The sequence below is a fragment of the Mytilus trossulus genome, chromosome 11 (assembly GCF_036588685.1).
Source record: "Mytilus trossulus isolate FHL-02 chromosome 11, PNRI_Mtr1.1.1.hap1, whole genome shotgun sequence".
Classification (NCBI taxonomy): Eukaryota; Metazoa; Mollusca; class Bivalvia; order Mytilida; family Mytilidae; genus Mytilus; species Mytilus trossulus.
The window spans coordinates 11,437,832-11,465,598 of record NC_086383.1 but is presented as its reverse complement, the minus strand read 5'-3'; the positions used below and the strand labels follow the sequence as shown (position 1 = coordinate 11,465,598).

Below are 27,767 nucleotides of genomic sequence, written 5' to 3'. Positions count from 1 at the left end.
TCTTCATAGAGACTTCTCCAAACCCTCGGCGTTCTACTAGAACCAACAACTTTCCGTCTAGCACCAGCACCTTGCCTTTTCTTAGTCCAGCCTTACAATTATTAATTAGGAAACATCAAAAACAAGTCTAGTCTTATATACTTATTGGTGCAAGATTTTATGTAAGGCAGTATGACATCATTAGCATTATCATCAAATATGTTTGCAGGTGGTGGCCTGGAATTAACCATTGCTGGCCAACCAACGATAAATGCGCCGGAATTTGGATCAGTTCATGGTAAATTGCACAATGTTTCAAGCATACCAATTTGCTGCAATGTAATAACACTGTTTAAAGTGACATCCTTTGACAAAAAACAGAGCAATAATTTTGTTTTCGTTGATAAAGAAATCTCCCAAGTCAAACTATCTACTTTGACACAAGAAATGAAAACTCTAGAAAAGAGATCGCAATCGCTTGTTATGTTCTTTAGCTTTGTTTTTTGCCAAAGACATTTCCAGTTTCATATTACGGCTTTTATATGAAATAGTTCTTTTTTATCTGGTTAAAAAAAAACACAAGTCTTTGTCGTTTTTCTTATGTTTCAAAAGAACTTCGTTTTGTTCGAACCCAATATTTTGGAGTTTATATACATATCTCACTGGCCTCCGAGTCAATAAATTCCCCAAAAGAGTCAATGTTGTACAACTATGACGACTATTGTAGGAAAAGCAAAATTGGATTTCCAAACTCATTCATCACTTTAGAAAGCCTTTAATACTTTTCAAAGAAAGCCTTTTGTGTTTCGAAGAGTCTTCATGATGTCGTTCATCTACATTTATTTTAGAATGACTCAAACTCGTAGATCTTCAAATCAATCTACCAGTCTACTGACTTCCATCCATCCATCGTCTCCAAGGTATCTTTGGTGGTACCAATATCGCCCTACACTATTGCATATTTCTGTTTTTGTGCCTGATCAATTGTGATATACGAAAACAACTGGCTGGTCTTACATACCGTGAAATTACCATTTGAAAATCACATTGCAACCTTGTGAATGATGTTCGTGAAGTGAAGCCATATCTCGGCGATGGATCAGTAACCATCGAGCATAATTAGTACAATCTATACCAAAAATAAATACTGTATCAGGCTTGATATGCACTAATTTTTGACATTCGATATCTGACTAAAAAAATGAGCGTACGACCGATAGAACAAGAAGTTCTTATAGATTCATAATTGAACGCCAAAAACTAAAATTTGGCCGAGATGACTATCTGTCCTTATACCAGTCTAACAAATAATCGAACGACACCGAGCCATGAGGTATATTTACTGCGTTTAGACATTAATGATTAAAGCAAAAACATGCAGTTATCTGATGCGCATGTCAGCTTCTAGGTGTATTTAAATTTACATGAAAGCGATATGATGTTCTAGGTGTTGCAATATCGGCTTCATTCAGGGCACAAGTCCATCCACTTTCATGCAATATAGCACACAATTTTATAAGAAAGCCATTATAATGTACTATCCACAAAATATAACGACAAAATTATCTTCTCCGTACAAATCTGGCCATTGCAACTAAATTTGCTTAGCCAATTCCAAAAATTGGTGATCTTCAGTTATAATTGTATTTGGCCGGGATTTTGAAAATTAACCACTTTTTTAACCTTATCCATCCAATGTTTGATTAATTCAACTGAACTAGCGTGTTTTCACACAGTTGCATTATAGAAGTTAAACTTTTTTTTAACAGGTGCGTTTTAGAGGAATTAAATGACGACCAAGATATGATTATGAAATTCAAATCTTAGTCTGTTAAATGAACAACGACTTATATCAATGTGCCCTGGATGTAGGTGCAAATTACTCTGTATGTCTGTAAATAGTTTGTGCATGCGCAAAATCGATAAACGCATTTGTTTCATAACCTTAAAAATGCTATCAAACCAATTCATAATATTTAAAAAATCCAAAAGCACCAAGTTAAAAATAATTAAAATAGTTCAAATGTTTCTTTGTGAATAATGTAACATTTAGCGCATGCGCAAAGCCTAAACAAGTCAAATAACTAAATATGTCACATGCAGGGAATAAAGACACCAAACCTGATAATATTTCTCACTAAAGGAAGGCTAAAGAAAAAGTTTTCCAGTAATATAAGTATTTTTGAACTGGAAAAAAAACAGCCAAATTTAAAAAGGCCTTGGCCATCTTGAATAAAGGATTTTTTTTCTTGGCCAGCAGTTTTTTCTGAAATGTATCAAATAATGATGCTTCGTGCTAATTTTCATGCTTGAGTCATCATTTGCACAATTCTCTCGATTTTGCTTGCTAATATCTTCCACTAGTACTTTATTTTACCTTTTTAACTATTTTGGATTCGAACGTCACCGGTGAGTTTTTTGTAGACGAAACGCGCGTCTGGCGTATATACTAAATTTAGTCCTGGTGTCTTTGATGAGTTTATTTACAACCACTGGTTCGATGTCACTGCTGCTGGAGATTTATTTCCCCGAGGGTATCGAAGCCCAGTAGTCATCACTTTTTGTGCTGACATGACTTATCATTGATATGGTTATATTTATAAATTAACTGTTTACAAATTTTATATTTTTTTTAAATACTAAGGCTTTTTTTTTCTCAGGCATAAATTACCTAAGCTGTATTTGGCAAATCTTTTAGGAATTTGGGTCCTCAATGCTGTATAACTTCGTACTTTATTTTGCCTTTTTAACTTTGTTGGATTCGAGCGTCACTGGTGAGTCTTTTGTAGACGAAACGCGCGTCTGGGATGTATACTAAATTTATTCCTGGTATCTATGATGAGTTTATTGTATGGATCTCTCTGACATTGTTCTACAAGGTTTCATATCACAAAGGGAATGCTGGGATTGATTTTTGGGTGTTATTGCCTCAAAATGTAAGGAATTAGGAGACAAAAAGGGACAAAAAACAAGCATTTTTCTAGTTTCATGACAATAAATTGTGTGTAAGTGTATGGATCTTTCTAAAATTGTACTACAAGGTTCCATATCACAAAGGGAAAGCTGGAATTGAGTTTGGGAGTAAATGCTCGAAACGTTTAGGAATTAGGGGCCAAAAAGAAGCCAAAAATAAGCCTTTTCTAGTTTCATGACAATAATTTGTGTTCAAGTGTATGGATCTCTCTGAAATTGTACTGCAATGTGTCATACCACAGGGAAGGTTGGGATTAATTTTGGGAGTGATTGGCACAAAATTGTAGCAAATTAAGGGCCAAAAAGGGGCAAAAATCAAGCATTTTTCCAGTTTCAGGACAATAACTTTTGTGTAAGTGAGTGGATCTTTCTCAAATTGTACCACGAGATTGCATTCCAAAAAAGGAAGGTAAGGATTCTTTTTGGGGGTAATGACCGAAATTTTTTAGGAATAAGGGGCCTAAAAGGGGCCAGAAACAATACTTTTCTAATACTTTGTATACATTGCTCATTTGTTGACTAATTTCAACGGGGTTTTATTCTTGAATTCTTAAGGTTCCTTACTATGCTGAATCTAACCGTATATTAAGTTTTTGGATTTTGGGCCCCATTTTGAAATTGGTCCATATTCAGGTCCAAAGGGTCCAAAATTAAACTGTGTGTTTGATTTCATCAAAAATTGATTTATTAGAATTCTTTAATATGCCGAATCTAACCGTGTATTTAGATTTTTATTTTTTGGTCCAGTTTTCAAATTGGTCTACATTAAGGTTCAAAGGGTCCAAAATCAAACTTAGTTCAATTCTAACAAAATTTGAATTATAAGGGTTCTTTGATATGCTGTATCTAAACATGTATTTATATTTTTGATTATGTGCTCAGTTTTCAAGTTGGTTCAAACCGGGGTCCAGTTTGATTTCAAACAAAAAATGAATATGTTCTTTGATATACTGAGTCTAACCATGTATTTCTATTTTGGATATTGGACCATAATAGGTAAATTTAAATGTTTAAGTTCTTAGACCATATTCATTCTGTGTCAGAAACCTATGTTGTGTCAACTTTTCAGATCTTATAAAGCTTGAATGTTGTGTCCGACCTTTGCGGTCGTATCAAGCTGCGCCTAGTGATTATTTTATTCTTTTCTATTTTTAGGATTTAATGCAGGATTTGAATAAGGTAAGATTTATCTAATAGTCTCCTTGTAATGCGTGGTTTTGTTCCCCATTATTGTACAATTAGATACAAGTATGTGATAATTTGAGATAACAACTAGTAGAATACTAGGTGAACTTCACAACTACGTGTACTGATCCAACAAAACAGATCCAACAAAACATAAAAAAATGACACAAATCAAGGTGCACTCAAAACATTTGACAAACTAAGGTGTTGCTAATAAGTAATAACAGATATTGTCTTATTGTGTTATCCATCTAGGAATTACATAGTTTACACTTAATCTTGTACTCACTACATGAGTCACACTTACTTATCCTTTACTTATTACCAGGGTGACACTTGATCGTCTTATCTTCTACTCGTTACACTTTTGACACTTGATTATCTTATCTTTTACTCATAACACGGGTGACACTTAATCTTCTTATTTTCTTCTAATAACATGAGTGACACTTACTTGACTTATCTTTTACTCATTACGAGAGTGACACCTGATCTTCTTATCTTCTACTCATAACACGGGTGACACGTATTTGTGTTATCTTCTTCTAATAGCACGGGTGACACTTGTCATATCTTCTACGCATTACACGGTTGAAAATGTATCGTCTTATCTTCTACTCATTACACCGATGACACTTGATCATCTTATCTTCTTCTCATAACACAGGTGACACTTGATCATCTTATCTTCTACTCATAACAAAGGTGACACCTGATCGTCTTATCTTCTACTCATAACACAGGTGACACTTGATCATCTTATCTTCTACTCATAACACAGGTGACACTTAATCTTCTAATCTTCTACTCATTACATGAGTGACACTTACTTTCCTTATCTTTTACTCATTACGAGGGTGACACTTGGTCGTCTTATCTGCTACTCATCACACAGGTGACACCTAATATTCTAATCTTCTACTCATGACACTGGTGAAACTAATTTGTCTTATCTTCTACTCAAAACACAGGTGACAATGGTCTTATATTTTACTAATTACACGGGTGACACATGGTCGTCTTATCTGCTACTCATCACACAGGTGACACTTAATCTTCTTATCTTCTACTCATAACACAGATGACACTTACTTTTATTATCTTCTTCTCATAACACAGGTGTGACTTGTATTATCTTCTACTCATTACACGGATGAAACCTAATCTTCTTATCTTCTACTCATGACACTGGTGACACTTACTTGTCTTACATGTATCTTCTACTCATAACACAGGTGACACTGGTCTTATATTTTACTAATTACACGGGTGACACTTGGTCGTCTTATCTTCTACTCATTACATGGGTAACACTAAATTGTCGTATATTCTACTCATTACGAAGATTACACTTGATCGCCTTATCTTTATTTAGGCCGTGTTCACACCAAACTCCATGTACAGTAAACCTGTTTACATTTAGTTTAATGTAATGTACACCGGTTTCACATTAATTTTTTTCACATCTATAAACCTTGTGTAATTACCTGTACATAAAATTTGTTCACACCTGTAAACTATATGTTATTTAAATGTTCATTACGTAAAACCGAATGCAAATTTTTCGGACAACTTTTCTAGCAGTTAAGGAACGACCATTTGATTTCAAAAAGGGGGGATTTATTTTACTTGAAAAATATTGAATAAACCGATTCCCACTTTAATTAAAAAAAAGTTCTGAATCCAGAGTTTCCCCTTACCTTACAGTGTTAAATATTGAAAAAAAAAGATATGTGATTGCTGGCATTGAAAAAAAAAATGAATAAAACAGTTCGCGCAAAAAAGATTGTTACTCACAAAAAATTTTACACCCCTTTTTGAAGTTCAGTGGCTGCTTCTTTAAAAAAGCTATTTTGGGGATTTGCAGTAGTTTAAAGATATAACAGATGTCTCGATTACGGATTAAAAAACGAAGGCTGTAGCAACGTGTTTACAGACGAAGAAAAAAGATTGAGGTGTTAAGGATCACTACATTTTTATCTTTTTTGTTTCTTTCAAATAGTTTTTCTCCAAGGAGTTTTTAGCAAAGGGAGATGTTTATGGGTTTTTTTCTAAGTGTATTTTAACGGATCTGAGATACTAGACAAACAATACAATTAACCTCACACTTTTTTAACGTAATGCATTTATGAGTGAATCTTTGTTTGAGTAAAGACGGTGACCAGTGGTAAATATTTCCGTGCACGTCCAATCGATTCGGGAAGACCTTTCTCAAGTGAATTATGTGTTCGGCAATGATGATGCTTTGAGTCTTGATAAGGGGTTAATAAAGCTACCTTACGCTTTATTTTTATAACAAATAAATATATCAAGTTTAGACAAATATTTCTGTAAAGAAGATTATTAATATTTGTTATGAATATCAATTCTATTTAAAATTCGCTCCTTCCTTAAATATACTTGGTGAATTTTAAGTTCTAGATGCCTGGTTTTGTGTACACTTAACCTACATAAGGCCTACATCGACTATCGATTGCAGGTAGACAAAACATGATTTAAACAACATGTAAACATTGAGTTCTATCAATGGGAACGTAATTGTGGATATTTTACGTGTGAGTTACACTAACACAACACCGAGTTTAGGTCAATGTGAACACGGCCTCAGTCATTGACATGGGTTCAAATTAGCGGTGGTCCGAGGTCCGAGACCTATCAGATTTACGTTTGAAGTTGCGATTTGGTTTTTAACTGCACCCGACGGACTTGCGATTTTCAAGTTTTAGAAAACATTTATATTGAATTACTGTATAAACACTTTGTTATAGCTTGTATATTGATGTGGTAATGAGTCTCGATAAATTAGCTTTGTGATTAAGATTATTTCTAACTTAGTAATTTACTGCCTGGTTCATTATTAGTACAGCGTGACAGAAGACAATGTGTATGGGTGCTTTCGTCGAGGTTCGCGTCATATTAACGCATGTGGTTGTCAACTTTGCTAAACCATGAGTTTGTTACGCTTTGGCATCACGTCTTCTAAGAGAAAAAACGGGCGAGGCAGATGAAAGTCTTACTACTTTGGGTGTAGCTAAACTAAAGAAGTCCAGCTATGAAGCAATGAGAATTTAAAAACAATTAAAGATATGATCGTGAGAAACGTAAGCGATAACTCCAGTCTCAATGGCATAACATCGCCCTTGGCTCCAATTTGTATAGCGTCCTGAACCATGACCTGTACATATTGTATAAAATACCCAATCCACTCTGATAGGCATAGTGCTTTAGTGAGAGTGACACACAATCTTAAAATTGATCCAATCAAAAGTCAATGTTTGGACCTTTCATCCTAAGGTTTACTGTTGTAAAGTTCCTGGAATTTTCAGGGAAAATGATGATTCAAACAACAGCATTTTTATATACCTGACATACATGATATAGAATAATACATATTTATTACCTGATTTAACAGTAAAGACATTCATCACAATGTAATAAATGGAGTTTCTATGTTTCCTTATATCAGGAATAGATAACCTTAGCCGTATTTGGCACAACTCTTTAAACATTTTGGATCCTTAATGCTCTTCAACTGTGTACTTGTTTGGCTTTATAACTTTTTTGATATGAGCATCACTGATGAGTCTTATGTAGACGAAACGTGCGTCTCGCGTACTAAATTATGATCCCGGTATCTTTGATAACTTTTTACTTACAGAAACTTCATACAGCTGCTAGAAATGGAGATATAGAAGCCTTAAAGTCAAGTCTACAGAATGGTGCAGACATTGATTATCAAACTGTAAGTAAAATAGTCAAATTCAATACTTCATAGAAAAATCATTTTTAGATACGTCGTCTTTTGATATATGTTCAATAAAAGACACAACACTACAAGTTACTTAAAAGTAAATCACAGTAAAACAGTGTAAAACTTCAAGTTACTTAAAAATACAGAATATTGTAGATAAAAACACGACAACAATTTACTTAAGAACTTTAAAGGGAGATAACAAAAACGTCACTGAAATGATAGCTAGCTATATTTGAATTTTTATTACTAAAACAAACCAATTAAGAACCAGTTCTAATTTAATATAAACACAATTGAAGGTATTGTTAGAATTCAAAAGCATTTTCATTTATCTTACTATGCTATAAAAAGACAGAAAGTATCCACCAGCCTCACCTGACATTAAATGATTTACATCTGAGACTACTATAACTAACTATGTTTTATAGTAATCTCAGATTACAAGCATTATTATTTACAAAGTTTATATTAAGTTCTATTGAATGTATTACTGTTGTAATAATATATATTTTATTATATAATTTATGATTAATTCCACATGGTGATGATAAGATTTTGTATGAATTCAATACTCCAGTTAACATGCAATGTTTTAAACTGAACAGATTGTACACCAGCAGTGTAAAGCACACAACTGCAGGTGACTTCAGAACATAACAGAATGTACATTAGCAGAAAAAAAATACGCAGGTTCAAGTTACTCCAGAACATAACAAATTCTACACCAGCAGTATAAAACACACAACTACAAGTTACTGAAGGAACATAACAGATTGTTCATAAGCTGTATAAACCACATAACCACATGTTACTACAGAACATAACAGATTGCACACCAGCAGTATAAAACATACAATTAGAAGTTACTTCAAAACATATAAGATTGTACATAAGCAGTATCAAATACTCAACCACAGGTTACTCCAGAACATAACAGATTGTACACCAGCCGTATATAATATACAACTGCAAGTTACTTCAGAATAGAACAGATTGTACATAAACAATTACATATTGGTACTCTCAGCAGCAGTACTAGTGGTGCTTGGCACTGTCTTCTTAGTATATTTTATATTTGGATACCCTTGCAACCATTGGTACTAACACATATCTATAATGGCTTTATAAAACACTTCATAGCACTTGTCAGCTGTAATACTTAAAACTGTCTGCTGGGTTGAAATAACAATTACATATCCTTATCAGTGCATCTTACTGTCTTCCGAGTACATGAGTACCCTTACCTGCAGTGGTGCTTCACACTGTCAACTTGGAAGATGGTACATTTGGGTATCGTTACAGCAGTCTATTTGTTAGAAAATACCATTACCATCTACAAAGAAGACAGTGTTAAGCACCACTGCTGGAAATAGTACCAAATTATATTACATACCCTGTAATCTACAGGTATTGTCTACACAGTGTTTAACATTGCTGTTACATATGTGATGTCATGTTCTACTGCTACTTAGGGTTGCAAAGTGTACCAGTCCTAAAAACTGTCTGTTGGATAGATGGATGTCCTTACTACTTACTTTTATTTTAACTCTTGTCAACTGGGTGCATGTTACAATTTAAAATCAGTGGTACAAACCACTGTACTGGATACTGTAAATTGTTGTTACCTCAGAACATAAAATATTGTACACAAGCAGCATAAAGCTCACAACTACAAGTAACTTCCGAACAGAACAGATTTTTCAAAAGCAGTATGAAACACGCAACCACAGGTTACTTCAGAAAATAATTTATTGTCCGCCAGAAGTATAAAACATACCACTACAAGTTACATCAGAACATAACAGAATGTACATTAGCAGTATAAAAGTCACCACTGCAAGTTACTTCAGAACATAACAGACTGTACATAAGCAGTATAAAAGTCACCACTGCAAGTTACTTCAGAACATAACAGACTGTACATAAGCAGTATAAAATACACAACTGTTAGTTACTTTAGAACATAATAGATTTTTCATAAGCAGTATAACACACACAACAGTTAGTTACTTTAGAACATAACAGATTGTACATTAGCAGCAAAGAACACACAACCACGAGTCACTTCAGAACATAACAGATTGTACATGAGCAGTATTAAAAACACAACCACAAATTACTTCAGAAAATAACAGATTGTACATTAGTCGTATGAAACATACAGCTTCAAGTTACTTCAGAACACAACTGATTGTGCATTAGCAGTATAAACAACACAACAGCAAGTTACTTCAAAACATAACATATTGTACATTACGGTAAAAAAAAACACAACTGCGAGTTACTTCAGAACATACCAGATTGTACATAAGCAGTATAAAACATACAACTACAAGTTACTTCAGAACATAACAGATTGTACATAAGCTGTATAAAACACACAATCACAAGTAAATTCAGAACATAACAAATTGTACATAAGCAGTATAAAACACACAACCATAAGTTACTTCAGAACATAACAGATTGTACATTAACAGTATAAAACATACAGCTTCAAGTTACTTCAGAACATAACAGATTGTACATTAGCAGTTGAAAACAGACAGCTTCAAGTTACTTCAGAACATAACAGATTGTACGTTAGCAGTATAAAACACATAACTACATGTTACTTCTGAACATAATATAATAATATATCTATATGGAAACTGATATTTATAATATTATACTTAATTCGATATTAAATCAAAATCTGTTTTTAATTTAACAGTTTTAGTGAGAGAAAAAAAATGCATAAAGGAATTTTTTTAAATAATTGTTTTTGTTTGTTTAGAATAATAGTTCTCACTTTGAATATTTACAAGAACATATTTTACACCACTGTTTTACAGCGGGTGTAACACAAATATAACACATGTATGTTATTGTTTCACTTTGACCACATTCCTTCATCTATTCAACATTATGTTGTTAATTAGACAGGTTTAATTGACAACAATTATTTGTAAGAACCGTATAAAGTGGGGCCTCATTTTGTCTCTCTCCTCGTACTAAATCAGGAAATGTAACTTTTTTTCATATTTCTTTGAAAAAGTATTACTTTTTCAAGAATTCATCATTATTCTGAATCATGTTAATCAGACAGATTTAATCATTTTATCAACAAATACTTGTTGGTATTATATAAAATGCGATGTCATTTTACTCAGAGATTTAATCATTATATCAACTAATTCTTGTTAGACTTGTATAAAGTGAGATGTCATTTTACTAAGAGATTTAATCATTTTATCAAAAAAATCTTGTTAGGATTATATAAAGTGAGATGTCATTTTACTCAGGAAATTAATCATTAATGTCAACAAATACTTGTTAGAATTAAAAACCAATTGTTCAGAGAACAATTGTAGGTCTTTCCACTACACTAGTAGCAATATTTCAGTCTGAAACGGTCATTTTGGTCTGATCACATCTTGATTGACTGGATTTACCGCTAGAGGAAATCGTTGAGACTTTTTAGACCGTTTAAGACTCCGTTACGATCGATAGTCACATCAGGTAAATCCAAATTTTTATTTGGGGTACGTCTAAACACCGGTAATGACCTCCTTAGTGCACTCAGGACATACAATGTGCACTCAGGATCCTTCATATTCATCCTATTTGCACACGGGACGGGATGGGTGAATATATTCATTACGCGCTGCTTATTTAAGAGTATAATAGATTTTTTTTTTTATATAAGATGACCGATAGTGCTGTCTCAATTCAGAGATTGAACATTAAAAAACATGATTAAGTATGTATATAGTACAGAATAGTATAGAACGTGAAAGCGATTCGTTTGATATAAAATTTGCAGCAATTATCCAGTATAAAATGTCTGTCTATCTATAGCTACATCCAACGCTTTACATGTCATGATATAATGATATTCGTCAACTCTCAATCATTTTTTACAGTCTTTTTTTTATCATAATACAACTTCTATAATAACTTTATGGAATTATACTGAATATAAAAATTTAACGTATACATTTTTCAAATTGTTGAATGCCGTACGTGACTATAGATGTTAATTTCTGTTTCAGTAAAGTTAATCTCTTTTCGTGAGTTGTCTCTTTGGCAATCGTACCACATCTCGATCTTTTTTTGTTTTTTTTTATATATTTAAAGTTAGACTTCAACCCCCCCCCCCCCCATTTTTCATGAAACTCCTCATAGATTTATAATAGATAGCTTACATATAACATATGTTTCGATAGCTAATATAGATCTTATTTAAGTTTAAAAACTTTACGAAAGAATGCTCAGATTTAACGTGTTTCCGCATGATTCGAAGTGATCAGACTATCGCTAGGCCATTTCAACTCAAAATATATAAAAATATAGTTGCATCGGTAAAACTTTGAATCTTTTTTGACAAAACTATTAGAATTTAAGGCTGCCCTGCTTTTATAATAACTGTTATCTTGTTATCATTTCAATGAATATCAAGTAATATTTGTCGATGAACGGTTGTTGAGTTAATGCACGGTATTGTGATTTTTTTTCACAATTGAATTTATAGAACCTTTTGTTAAGATTCATTGTCCTATGTATCAAATTAAAATAGCTTTCTATTATCAGTTCTTTGGCGTTGCAACACCACTGCATGGTCATCCAATGAAAAAAGGAAAGTCATAATATTTATTTTATTAATATTATAATCTTTTATTCGTAAGCAATACAACTTACAGAAAATAATTATTACAAATATTCAATTACATCAGTGAAATATATTTATATTAGTCAAATAATCATATAAGTAAGTATACCCATTTATATAACAGTACAGCACAGTATAATCAAATATAACACTTTTTCAAATGAATTTAATTTTGTGCCTTCACAGTCAAAAATAAAAATTTCCCTTTAATTGTTAAGTTGCTTTACATCATGAACAGATACTGGTGAGCACCTAGCCACTTTAAAAGGGGGTCACAACCGAGCATCAAAAAAGGGACGAACTATATGCCCCTATTCAAATGCATTGATTGTCTAAAAAGTCTAAGATTCGACGGTTTTCTTCAACAATATGGTTTGATAAATTTCTTTCGAAAACTCATTATACTATTCACATACTAAAATAAAATGATATTCATCTCCAAATACTTGTTTATCACACATATTACAAAATTTTTGATATCTCTCAATATTATAAAATCGACAAGTTTCTATATTCAAACGGTGAGCAGATGTATGCGGTATTTTCAAATAAATGATTCTATAAATATAATTTTAATACAGCATGATCTAAATAAAATTGTTGGGGTCAAATACATCTATGCAACAAACATTTAGGCGAGTCTTAAAAAAAATAGTTCATTTCACTATTAAAGCTACCGTTTAATCTATCTTTGAATTCAATTAATAACAAATTAACATTTTTTACACCCTGATGTAACCGTACTTTTAAAGCGTAGTCATCCGTATCAATGAATTGTTTAATATCAAAATTGAAGTGCATGAGTATTATTAACGTCTGGGATGAGTGTGAGAAATCTCTGTTGGTGGGAATAAACAAAATATAGCTGAATTTGTATTATTTAAATTAATGAAAAGGCAAGCTAGTGTGTGTTTAAAATGATATTGTTGGAATGGATTTATAACATGAAAAATGTGTGTAACCGATTTAACGTTGACTTGGACTGCGAATTTGAAAATAATATATTTGTGAAATCACATTCTACAAGATGACATATTTTGTAAGTACTTTAACCTTTGATTCTAATAATTCTAATACTAGTATCTTTGACATGCATTTTATAGCTGACTATGCGGTATGGGCTTTGCTAAATGTTGACGGCCGTACGGTGACATATAGTTGTAAATGTCTGTGTCATTTTGGTCTCTTGTGGACAGTTGTCTCATTCGCAATCATACCACATCTTCTCTTTTATATTTATATAGCTATTACTTAAAACTGTCATATGTACATGTTCCAGGCTCGTGCCGCTGAAAGAGGTCTCCTATGTTAATAGGTAGGAAAAACTATCAGAGATATATATGATAAAAAAAATCAGTAAAGTTCCCAATACTCTTTTTGTGAACTTTCTTGCTATTCCCGAGTGTGTTTTAATCGAAGGATTTTCTCTCTAATGACACTATGGTTATGTTAACCAGGATTGCAATTTAATATTTACGGAAGACTTGCGTTTCGTCTTAAAAAAAAAGGCTCATTAGACTAGTGCGCTCGAATCAAAAAATTAAAAAAGGCAAAATAAAGTACGAAGTTGAAGAGAATTGAGGACCAACATACCTAAAAGTTTTCCCAATTTCATCCTCCGTAAGGTTATCTTTTCCTGAGATAAAAAGCCTTAGTGTTTCAAAAATACAAAATTTTGTTAACTATAAATTTATAATTATGAACATATCAATGATAACTCTTCCATCCTTCAATTGCAAACCACATAAAACCTAAACAATTCAAGTGCACTTATAAATTAAATGATGAAATGATGTAAAGCAAGACTTTAGTTAGCGTGCTTGCTTTGGTTTTTTTTTTTATTGTACAATCATTATGATAACACTAAATTTAATTCAAATATAATAATTATATAAATACAGGTTAAACTATGCCGATACATATTGTTTAAAGATGTCAATCTTATTAACAAAATTTGTATAAACAATTATACAAACAAAGCAAGCAAGTAAACCAAAGTTTTGCTTTACATGCATTAGGAAACTAGCTGTAAAGCCTTAATTTAGCCGACTTGCTCAAACAATAGATAAAGTAAGAGACGGATTTGATAAAATTTAACATATGGAGGAAAGTTTGGGTTTAAAACACTCTAAATAAATTCAATAGAAATTTCATTTATTTCAAATGTATTCCATTTAATTTCTTATAAATCGTATAGGGATCTTTATCCTTGTTTTTTTTATCCATTTCCATATCCTTGTATTTTTTTTTATCCATTTCCATGACACTTCACCCCTAATTACGTACATCTTGATATATATTGAATCGTTGGTTTTCCCGTTTAAAAGGTTTTACACTGGGGCCCTTTATAACTTGCTGTTCGGTGTCAGCCAAGACTCCATGTTGAAGACCGTATTTTGACTTATTTTTATTATATACTATTATAAATTGTGACTCGGATGGAGAGTTGTCTCATTGTCACATACGACATCTTATCTATCTATGGCTCAAACCGAAACGAAACGGGACAAAAAAGGATAAAAACACACTTTTTTATATATTTATAATGGGCTTAATATGAGTCAGAAAAGAGTAGAATAGTGAGTCGCGTTGGGGTATAAGCGTGACGCTGAATTGCCGATTGTTTTTGTAAGCGTGACACGTGAAAGTTAAATGATTGTGTCGTGAAAACGAGAAATAAAGTATAGCAGGACACGGAAAATTTCAAAAAATCAGAACTGCATAGTATAAGCGGGATACGGGAATCTGACAAAGCAGTAAGCGGGATCAGGTATCAGACCCCCCCCCCCCCATGATACCCCAGAATAAGATATTTATTTATCTTCATCATATTGTTACAGTCATGCCTTCAATAACAAATGTATCCCATGCATGCATTTTCATATTTTTGGTCCCTTTTTCAAGTTTGCGGTCTTCTCAAATGTATAGCTTAAAGTCCTTATGGATATTTGGGGTTCTCTGACATGCTGAATCTAACCGTGTATCCAGTTTAGGGATCTTTTGCCAAGTTACCGAAATAGCCCACATAGAGGTCCAAAGGGTCTAAGATCATCAAACATGAATTGTAGCATGCATGTCGTGTACAATTACCCAAATGTGCATTGTTTGACCTCTGTGGTACTGAGTATCCACTCGCGGATTTAGAAATTTTCATAAGTAGGGCCCAATAACTGCCTAAGAGGGGGCCCGCTCCAGTGATTCTATAAAAGTAACCAAATGTTTTCCCAAAAAGGGGGCAACCCCCTGCCCCCCTAAATCCCCCCGTCGAAATTTACGAACATATATGCTTTTCAAGTGTGAAAACCATCAACAAAATTTATACATAATCGGGAATGTCTTTAACAGAATAGTCTCACACCGTAACTATATCGGGCCCAACTATATAAAATACTTTAGCTATTTGACCAACAATGTATAAAAAAAACCAGAACGAATTTAATGTCATCTTTCCCTATTGTTTAATGTTATAAGTCTGTTTCAACTGGCAAGAATACCCATAAAGCGGACAAGCAGTTTGTTCTTTAAATTGCTGTCATTGAATATCAAGAAAGAAAATAAATCCGAAATTGATTTGAAACTTTGATACTCTATAGTTTTCCTGGAAAATATTCACATCCCTTAGGGATTATTAGTGTACGTCCAGTTGCGTACATATAACATGTATGTCGGAACAATTGTGATGATGACGAATTTCTTCCTTTATTCGAGAACAATCTAATTGATATATAAATGTCCATAAATGAGCCAAAGAAAGTTTTATATCGACCTGTATTTAAATCTCTTCTTCTTCTTTTGGTATACAATAGTCTTTCGACATTTGATGATTACATACTGTTGGCATACGTGGACTAGTCTACTACATGTAACAAAACTTTTATCCCAATTCACACAAAATGTATGTTTCTTTCTTATGTACAATGTATACATGTATATATTTGAATTTGCGCTATAGTTCCGTAACTTTTTATCCTGGCGTTTATACGAATGGTCGACAAGTGCGTACATTTTTTTAATCAAAATTTCTGGTATAGTCTGATCTGTCCTTCACCATTGACAAAAAATATGTATATAGATTTTTATTTCATCAAATCTTTTGTTTATTTTTAGGTATTATCTATATTTTTATAAATAATTTTCTTTACATCAGAAATGTTATTCATAAACAAGCGTATGAGTTTAGTAATGACTAGTATATATAATATCACTTTCGGACACACAAGATAGAGATGCATATTATACGAATGTAGGAAAAAAAGTCACAGGAAAAAAAGTCACGGAAAAAAAGTCACAGGAAAAAAGGTCACAGGAAAAAAAGTCACAGGAAAAAAAGTCACAATATATATTTTTTGCATGAAATAGTCATAGGGTCTGCACATACATGTATTAATAGGAGAAACATTCCCAATTTGTATTTTTTTCTTATGGAAATGGTCATAAGGCCGCACATATATATGGATATATTAGCGAAACATTCCCAATAGATATTTGTTTGGAAATAGACATTTGTTAATTCATTTTATACGACTAGCTTTGGAAATTTAGATATAAATTGCAAATCATTTAAATGGAACATGTTCATGCTGGTGTACTAGATTGATACATGTTTTCAAGGATTTGTTGTAATTATTTTTGTTATATATCTCTTAGAGATGTGAGTTTAACAGCAACAATTTCCCCTAATTTTAATAAAAGTTAGAAGTTCAGTATATAACTTGACCACATGTTTTTTGGATTTTTATAAAGATAAGTATTCTGTAATTTAGTGTTAAACAAACAACTCATTGCCATTAATAATAGCTTAGCATTTTATACATATATATCTAGGGACTGTTGATATTGATGTGTGGCTTCTTGTGGCACCTCCCCCTTTGTAGACCTTTTATTTCTTTTCTTCGTAGGAAGCCATATCAATGAAATACAACTTATGCTCAATATTAAATAAAAGGACACAATCAGTTTTCCCTGTTAGTTAAAAAAGTCAATTTTGAAAAAAAGAAAATGATTTATTCAGATACACTTTTATTAGTATATATATCACGTATATAATTCCTTTATAGTTTTAAAAAATTAATCCGATACAAATATATTATGACTTTTTCAATGCATTCGAAAACTACAGTTTAATTATTTATTGCATACATGTACATAGTGACTTTTTCACATGCATTCCAACATATCTCTGACAAATAAGTTTACTTAAACAAATTGTGACTTTTTTTCCTGCGACTTTTTTTCTTGTGAATTTTTTTCCTGTGACTTTATTTCCTAGGGATATTGTGACTTTTTTTCCTGTGACTTTTTTTCCGTTATACACCTAATAGTTCAAAATGGAAAGTTATAAGTTACAGGCCGTTTACACTGACCAATACCCTAAGACGTGAAACGATGCATGAATTTGCAAGCTCGACAGGAAATCGCCTGAATACCTGGACGTGTCACACACCCTGCAATACCTTTGGGAGTAATACCTTTAGCCATGCATGCCGGTGATCAGTGGAACGAAGATCCTCATTTATTTGAATAAAGTTTATTACATAAAAGAATTATGAACTAATTAGATTTCCGAAAACAATTCAAGTTTCACGGAACAATTATTTATGATTTGGAATTTTTACTATTTAACTTATTCCAATATTATCATTATTGTTAAAAATAACAGATCATGGTTATTAAAAAAAAAAGATAAGAAAATTTTCCGTATCAACATAGTTTGTATAGTTAACTAGTCGGATAAAACAACCGTACGATTGACAAAAGATATCGACACGCAATTACGACTACATCGGGTTACTGTAGTTTTGTTCCTTAGACATATTTGGGTGCAAAGCGGAGAAGGTAACAAAATGGCCGACCGGAGAGAATTGATACTCTAAATTCAAAATCGATGGTGATCTCTTATCTAGCAGAATTAAACTTTAATATTCATGCATTTGAGCATTTTTATACAGAATGAACATAAATATCAATTTTTGATTTTTTTGCGAAGTTTCCTTTAAATGAAAATTCCCAATCATCACAATAAAAAGGGTGAAACAGCTTGTATACTTTGAGCTTTCGAACTAAATGGTAACCCCAACCCCCAACATAGAATGGTTCAAATTTTGAGTTGGAGCCGTTAGACTGCTCTATAATTTGATATAATTTGTCTCGGTGGATCCAGGGGGGTTCCGGGGGTTGGACCCCCTTTTTTTGGCCGATCAATGCATTTGAATAGAGCATATACTTGGACCCCCCTTTTACTCTGGGTTGGGACCCCCTTTTTTAAAATGGCTGGATCCACGCCTGATTGCAGTACACTGCACTGTGAGTATTTGTTAGATAATCACGCGCGATTTTATCATTTAAAGGAAATGCTTCACGAAATAACTAAGATCAGTTTATGTGTACTCGTAACACAAAGAAGAAAAGATTGGGCTGCCTCTCTTCAATTGTGTCTAGTTACCAAAGTAAAATCAAAATTTATGATTCTCTGACAATGCACCTGGTGATATATTGTATATGTCATTCCAACACTTACACTTGTTCTTTTATTTGTGTGGTTATTTAATGACCATTTTAATTCAAAGATTGGTCAGTTGGATTTGCATCCTTCATTTTCCAGTACTCCAGATTTTCTACATACATATTACAGTAAGTAATTAAAGTTGTGTGTTAAACGTCAATGCGAAAGCAAAAAATCCATAATTTTTTTTAGAGGGCACATATGTTTCTTTCGTCTGACAGCAGGTATACACCACAGTTATCGTAAATTATAAAAACATATATAAAAAAAATCGAAAAGAAACCATTATTTTTTTTAACACAAAACAGAGAAAAGAACTGATAATTGCGGGGAATTCATGCGCCTTTCCTCCCTGATGTTTCGATATTTTAAAAAATAATTATTCTTTTATCCATGTTAACACGTGAAAACTACACCAGTGAGTTCCATATATGTCATAAACTTACAGCTGGTCCTGAATATGCATGAAGTATTTGCCACTGGACTTTAAACAACCAACAATCAATCACACTACAACTTATAGTATATATAATTGTGAAATACAAAATGTATATTATAATTATACAATTAGCCAAATAAATAGAATACAATGATACACACTACTTTATATACTAAGTAACTGACATAATTTAAAGGAATAATCTCTAAACTATACAAGTAGAGAAGCGAAAAGTTTCTTTTGAATAGTAAACAAACTTCCGAACAGTACATGTTTTTTAATGATTTTCCCTACGGCGCTAACATATTTTGCATGGTCTTTTAGTGTTTAGACATATGACATTGTAAGAACCTTTAACGTATTATAGATTCAAATTCGTTATTTTGTTCAATATAAGAAAAACAAAGACATGTATATTAAAAACTGACGGTTAGACATCACTATTTAAATACGTGTATACACAAATTCATTAGTTCTTTATTAACGATTAGCCCTACGGCACCTTTTTATTAAGAATGATGATGAGAGTAATTGTAAAATATAATAGGCATGTTCTTTCTTACGTTATGGATCATTGATTTTGTTACCTGTTAACCCGGTTGATTACTAGCACGTGCCATTGAACTCGACCATTTTAACTAACACAGATTTTTTTTTAAATTAACGCCATACTTATATACTAAGTACTATATACATATTATATGAATTAGAAAATAAATTTTATAAGGATACAACATTGTTTGAATGAACATTTTTATACGGTGATACTTTAACACTGTCCCGACAGAGACTGAATGCATTATCATGATCAGCTTTCGGGATCCGGGAAGTCTTTTTTTTGAATTTCCGGATGTCGAGAATATTTTTTTCCAAGTTTGATAGAGTAACTCGCACGAAAAAAACATAAAAAAGCAACAGCTTCCACGGTAAACTATGACATATATCAACAGATAACGAATTAAAGCAACTGTAATACATAAAACAAAAATATGCATGTGTTAATTTGCCTCCGTTGCATTTCTGTGGATTGTCTCATTGGCAATCATACCACATTTCCTTAACTTTTTAAGGTAACGTTTAGGATTTTCCGTTACTTTTTAATCTTCAAATACGAAACACATGTTCACCGGTGTTCACATTTTAAGGTTAAATTGATGGCATACATTTTGGTGTGTATACAATAAACATACGTCCTTGCATTTAATTATCAATATATATATTCATATAAACTAACATTTATTAAAAAATAAACAATTATATTGACGAATAATTTAGTAGTTCCTCAACAAAACAAGAAAAGAAATAAAGAATCAACAGAAGATTTAATCCTTATTTATCTTTTGATTAACCAAAATATACTTCAAGTTATAATTATATTAAAATACATGTATATTAATCTAAAATGCATTATCGAGTAGAAGGGGCGCAACTCGTGGTATCAAACCGATATACTGAACGGATCTAAACAGGGTCTGAAAATTTTGAACGTAATTTTGTATCCATGGTCTGTTTTGGTCTGACACTGTCTTAACGGGTCTAAACAGCCCGCTAGACGGTTCAGTCTTTTCCGTCTGGACATGCCTTAACGAACTGATTTACCTGATGCGGCTATCGATCGTAACGCAGTCTTAACTGTCTAAAATGTCTTGACGATTTCCTCTAGCGGTAAATCCAGTCAATCAAGATGTGATCAGACCAAAATGACCGTTTCAGACTGAAATCGTGCTACTAGTGCTAGTAAAGATCTATTTTTATATTGAAATATGAAAAATCAGTTTAAAATGTTAGTTCCTATGGCTTTATGATGTATTTATATGAATTTAAAGCAAAGGTCAAAATCTAGAACGTCATATTAACCTATGACCTTGACCTCAATTTCAAGTTCACAAACCAAGGACCTTAAATCAAAAGACCCTAGGTCTTTAATATGTTTGGTTTATTAGTAATATCACTTTATGCGTAATTCTAAATGTAAGATGGGCAAAAACTCCCATTTATTGTCTGCGCATCCTTTCAACCAAAATATACAAGTAAGGACATGTCGCAACTAACAATTTATGAAAAATTATTTGTCGATATGTCATAAGGTATTTGAAAATAAATGAAAATTAGCCAAAATCAAAATTTAGAATATGACCTTGACCTTTGACCTTGACCTCATTTTTATCATTTTGGACCAAGGACCTCAAATCTAAAGACCCTATGTCTTTATCACTTATGGTTTACCATTTAGAAATGCATATCACTTAATTAAATGGAAAAGGGGGAATAACTCTCATATGGAGTCTCCGTAAAGCATCGGTCCAAATGAATATCCTAATCCTGAAGATGTAACGAGCAATTTGGTAAAATATTTTGTTACGCAGTTGTAAATTTTTAAAGCGTATAAACTATACGATACCATATTCCAAATATCTAAGCGACATCTTTTGAAACATCAATAATACGCAAGAAAAAAAATTAGGCGGAAGAAAAAAAAAAAAATAATAATAATAATAATCAGAACAAATTTAATAGGTCTTTCCACGGAAAGGTAGAAAGACCTAATTATATAAAGTGAGATGTCATTTTACTCAGAAAATTAATCATTATATCAACAAATACTTGTTATGATTATATAAATTGAGATATAATCTAACTCAGAGATTTAATCATTATTTCATCAAATTCTTGTTAGGATTATATAAAGTGAGATGTCATTTTACTCAGGAAATTAATCATTAATGTCAACAAATACTTGTTAGAATTATATAAAGTGAGATGTCATTTTACTCAGAAAATTAATCATTATATCAACAAATACTTGTTATGATTATATAAATTGATATGTAATCTAACTCAGAGATTTAATCATTATTTCATCAAATTATTGTTAGGATTATATAAAGTGAGATGTCATTTTACTCAGAGATTTGCAATGAATCCATTGATTTAAATATTTTATTTATTTCTTAATTATTTTTTGTTTATTCACATGACTGTTCCGATTCATGTGATATATATTTTGTTTACATTTATTTTACAACATTGTCCAATTAATCAGACAAGTTTTGATGTCAGTTGTATTATTCCAGGACTTCGGAGAGACAGCATTAATGTGGGCTGCCGTGGGTGGACACCTGGAAATTACTCGATTACTCCTGAACAGCCGGTGTAGAACAGATATCACAACAGTATGTTATAACTTCACTCTGATCACATTCCATAATTTCCATGTTGTTAAATAGACAGGTTTAATGGAAAACAAATATTTGTCAGAATCATATAAAGTGGGGTCTCATTTTGTTTGTCTCCTCGAACTTAATCAGGAAACAATTAATGTAACTTTTTTACCATTTCTTTGAAAGAATTACTTTTTAAAAAAAAAATCATTATTCTGAATCATGTTAATCAGACAGATTTAATAAATATATCAACAAATACGTGTTAGGATTATATAAAGTGAGATGTCATTTTACTCAGAGAATTGTAATGAATCCATTGATGTAAATATTTTCCTCATTTTTTCCAGTTCTTATGGAAGTTCTGACATCTCACAAACACATGTTGTTAATTTGTTGTTTATGTACAATATAAAGACAAGTGTGACTGGTCATTGTATTCAGTTTTGACCACTAATGCATGTGATATATATATTATTTATCACATATTTGTTATGAATACCTTAGATTTTGCATATGCAATAACCTCAAAATTGCCCGGGGCAAAAAAGAGATATTGATATTGTGCCCTGTTCCTAATGACGTGACGTCATTGCAACCTTAACGACACATTTGTGATAAATTGCTTAATTTTACCTTTTATGTATCATTAAATTGTTATAATTGACCTTTTTTCTCTTTTCTGCAGAATTTAAATAATTATGTGATAAAAAAGATTATAACTTGTCTTTTCCATATTGGCCCGGGTATCATTCCTCGACCCATATCGGCCCTCGGCTAAAGCCTCGAGGCCGATATGGGAGTCTCGGGATGATACCAGGGCCAAAATGGAAAAAAAGGCATGTTATTACCTATACTTATATTTATTACACACCATTGTCCAGTTTATCAGACAAGTTTTAATGTCAGTTGTAGGATATGTTGTATATCATTGATATTGATAACAACGTATTGTCTATAATACTTACACGTTAAATGGTTATATTATAGAAAAATGGATACACAGCTTTACATCTGGCTGCTATGATTGGAAATCTACATACCACAAGATGTCTTGTAGAACAAGGAGGGATCAGTCCCTTGATTAAATCACATGAGGTAATATTTTTACAGTATATAACCAGTGTTCAACTAAAAGTAATAAATCACTAAACTGATGTACAAGATTTGGTTAGTCAAATTAATCATTTTTTTTTTAAGGCTACAAATAAAGTCAAATGATCCCTTAAAAGGAACCTAAGTTCTGATTTTTTTTAATAGACTTGAATGGCTAAATGTTATAATAAACCACATAAACATAGACCACCTTAAAGAGAAATCCATTCTTTTTCCCCAAATCTTCCAAAAAAAAATGCTTTTGAATAGATCATTCGCACATTTTGGGTGATTAGTTGTACCAGAAGTGTATAATTTTATTATTCAAAAATTCTTATTGATAAAAAATTTGATTGGGCAAAATCATACTTGATTGAATTAAAACCAGTGTAAACAAACACACTGTCAAACAATACTTAGACCAATCCGTTGTCATGACAATTATAACAAAGTTATTTTATGGGATCAAAATATTCTAAGCAATGCATTCATCGTGTTTTTATATTTAAACAGATGCAAACAAAGACTTGAGTTGGGAAACGACAGATAAATTTTATGTTAGGTTCCAAACATTTTGAATAAAGACATTGAACACTACAAGACAATATTTATATGGATTCAAAAATGGGGGAACATTGCTTAATCAACTCATATTATTAGGAGTTTACAATCTTTAGTGCAATAATTCGAAAGACTGATGATCCTATGAAGACTGCACATTTCTTCAAATTCCTGTTTTTATATTTAATAATTTATCAATGATAACACTAAAAAACATGAAATGCTGTATAATAACAATATTAAGATTTAAAAGGTTTGAATGTGGTATACAGTTGTAGGAAAGGGTGGATGGGGAACACATATATAGGATGTGTGCAGAGAGTATCACATAAATAGGAGGATGTAGATGGGGTATATAGACATAGAAGGGTGTGGATAGGGTATGCAGATAAAGGAGGGTATAGATGGGGTAAACAGATATAGAAGGGTGTGGATGAGGTATACAGATTTAGGAGGGTGCTGATATGATATACAGATATAGGAGGGTAAAGATGGAATAAACAGATATTAGAGGGTGTGGATGGGGTAAACACATAAAGGAGGGTGTGGATGGGGTATACAGATATAGAAGGGTAAGGATGTGGTTTACAGATAAAGGAGGTGTGGAGGGATAAACAGATATAGGAGGGTGTGGAAAGAGAGTATACAGATATAGGAGGGTGTGACTAGGGTATGCAGATATAGGAGGATGTGGATAGAGTATACAGATATAGGAGGATGTAGATGGGGTATAAAGATATAGGAGGTTATATATTGGGTATACAGATATAGGAGGGTATAAATTGCGTATACAGATATAGGAAGATTTTGAGGGGTAATTAAGATATAGGAGGGTGTGGAGGGGTAGTACAAATATAGGAGGGTGTGGGTGGGGTATACAGATATAGGAGGATTTCGTTTAGGTATACAGATATATAAGGATTTGGATGGGGTATACAGATATAGAGGGGTATGGATGGGGTTTACAGATATAGGATGGTGTAAATGGAGTATACAGATATTGGAGGTCTTGGATGGGGTATACTGTTATAGGAGGATGTTGATGGAGTATACAGATGTAAGAGGGTGTGGATAGGGTATACAGATATAGGAGAGTAAAGATGCGATAGACAGATATTAGAGGGTGTGGATGGGGTATACACATAAAGGAGGGTGTGGATTGGGTATACAGATATAGGAGGGTAAGGATGTGGTTCACGGATATAGGAGGGTGTGGATGAGGTATACAGATATAGGAGGGTGCTGATATGGTATACAGATATAGGAGGGTGGAGATAGGATAAACAGATATTAGACTGAACAGGGAGTATATCAGGGTTTTCATCTGAACTCTTACTTCTAAATTCATTTTGAATTACATGACTTTTTACTTTGTAGCAAGTTTCGTCACTTGTCATGTTTGGCCAATCTTCATTTTTACAGCTAATATTAGTTGTTGTAACTGATTGTTTGACACTAACATCCTGAACATTTCTGCAAGATTCACGAATAGTGACATTTATATCATTACATTTTTCAACCGTTAAAACTTTTTCATGAGTTGGAACCAATTCATAATTTATTTCTGCTCTAGCACAGTGAGGACACTCTTTATTGTAGCAAGGACGTCTACTTAGGGCGTCTGCATTATTATGAGACCTTCCAGCTCTGTGCTCAATTTTAAAATCATATGATGCCAGGACCTCGAACCAGCGAGCTTACTGACCTTCTGGATTCTTACATGTCTTAAAATTAAACAACCAACTTAATGCACCATGGTCACTTCTAACCTTGAAGTATTTACCATATAAATAATGGTGAAAATCTTTAACAGAGGCTACTACAGCTAGTACTTCTCTTCTGGTAACACAATATTTTCTCTCAGATCTACTGAAAGATTTACTAAAGTAACAAATTACTTTTTCTACTCCATCCTGGAGTTGGGATAGCACTGCTCCCATACCAACATTACTTGCGTCGGTATCCAAAATAAATAAATCCTCCCTATTAGAATAGGCTAAAATAGGTGCACTTATTAAAGTAGTCTTTAATTCTTCAAAAGATTGTTGACATTCTTCTGTCCAGACAAACTTTTGGTTTTTCTCCGTAACCTTATATAAAGGTTTTGCTTTATCAGCATATTTCAAAATAAATTTTCTATAATAGGATGTCAATCCTAGAAAACTTCTCACATCTTTCACACTCTTGGGCACTGGCCAGTCCTTAACTGACTGAATTTTATTTGGGTCAGTAGCTACTCCACTTTTGCTAAAAATTTAACTTCTTTCTTAAGAAAGTTACATTTCGTGGGATTCAGCTTTAAATTAGCTGTTTTTAATCTTTGAAAAACTTCTCTCAAGTTTTTCATATGCTCCTCAAATGATGTTGAGAAAACAATTATATCATCTACATAAACTAAACAAATCTTCTAGGTCAAACCTGATAAAACTGTTTCCATTAATTGTTCAAAAACAGGGGCACTATTACATAGACCCATTGGCATTCTCTTGAACTGCCAGAGACCACCCCCTGGAAAAGAAAAGGCTGTTTTTGGTCTATCCTCCTTGGCTACCAGAATCTGATAATATCCTGACTTTAAATCTACGGTTGAGGAGAACTTGGAGCCCGACAAGGAATCAATTGTGTCATATATACGTGGCAGGGGGTATGATAGGCGTAAAACCAATAGATTTACGGCGCGAAAATCAATACAGAATCGCCAACTACCATCTGACTTCTACACTAGAACAATATTAGAGTTCCAGGGACATGTAGAAGGTTCTATAATATCTTGCTTAACCATTTTCTGAATTTCACCTACAGCATCCTTCATTCTAGCTAGGGGTATTCGTCTATGTCGCTGACGTACTGGCGGGTTATTTCCAGTATTTATGGTATGTTCAACTAAATCAGTTAAACCAATGTCCTCAGAGGACTTTGAGAATATGTCACTATATTCTATTAAAAGGTCTCTAAATTCCTTCTTTGATCTTTTTCAAGATTAGCTTGATTACACTCAAATACTTCATGTAAATAATCAGGTAATTGTCTCCCCTTATTTACTATAGCTTGGCCACAGGCAACACTATTTACAAACTCAGAAGTTTGAATATCTTCTTTGTCTACGTTATTGCAGGGCTCTTTATTCAAATTTATTATCCTCAAAGGAATGTTATACATCTTTGGATTTACAATTGATCTTGCCACCAATAAACCATTTTTCTCCATAAACTTCTCATTAGGTTCTATTAACCAAGCATAACCTCTAAAAATAGGTTCATCTGACCACCCCCAACATCAATTTGTCCTATAAATGGTGCACTATCCCCAGAATCAGTAATTAAATTAATATTTACAGGATTAATTTTTGGAAGTAATGAGGGATTTATTTCATCAATAAATTTCTTACTTTATACAGTAACATTTGCTCCAGTATCCACAAGAAAAGCTAAACATTTATCATTAATTTTAGCTCTGACAAATAGTCC

The 27,767-nt window shown here is 32.6% G+C and overlaps 1 protein-coding gene across 1 annotated transcript; it reads left to right on the top strand.

The window, feature by feature from the left end:
• Window positions 1-1,255: 1,255 nt before the first annotated feature.
• Window positions 1,256-25,767, top strand: LOC134689721 (ankyrin repeat domain-containing protein 2-like). Its single transcript, XM_063549688.1, has 6 exons — window positions 1,256-1,312; window positions 4,108-4,131; window positions 7,796-7,879; window positions 22,558-22,656; window positions 23,635-23,742; window positions 25,678-25,767. The coding sequence occupies exons 1-6, from the start codon at window positions 1,256-1,258 to the stop codon at window positions 25,765-25,767; spliced, it is 462 nt and encodes a 153-aa protein (XP_063405758.1).
• Window positions 25,768-27,767: the final 2,000 nt, after the last annotated feature.

What these genes read in the sequence shown, in the direction of transcription:
- LOC134689721 (XM_063549688.1), top strand. Translation starts at nt 1,256, where the DNA reads ATGACTATCTGTCCTTATACCAGTCTAACAAATAATCGAACGACACCG. An exon ending in TAATGCAGGATTTGAATAAG is followed by an intron (nt 4,132 to 7,795) that starts GTAAGATTTATC and finishes TTTTACTTACAG; the next exon opens with AAACTTCATACAGCTGCTAG. An exon ending in CCTTGATTAAATCACATGAG is followed by an intron (nt 23,743 to 25,677) that starts GTAATATTTTTA and finishes TTTACTTTGTAG; the next exon opens with CAAGTTTCGTCACTTGTCAT.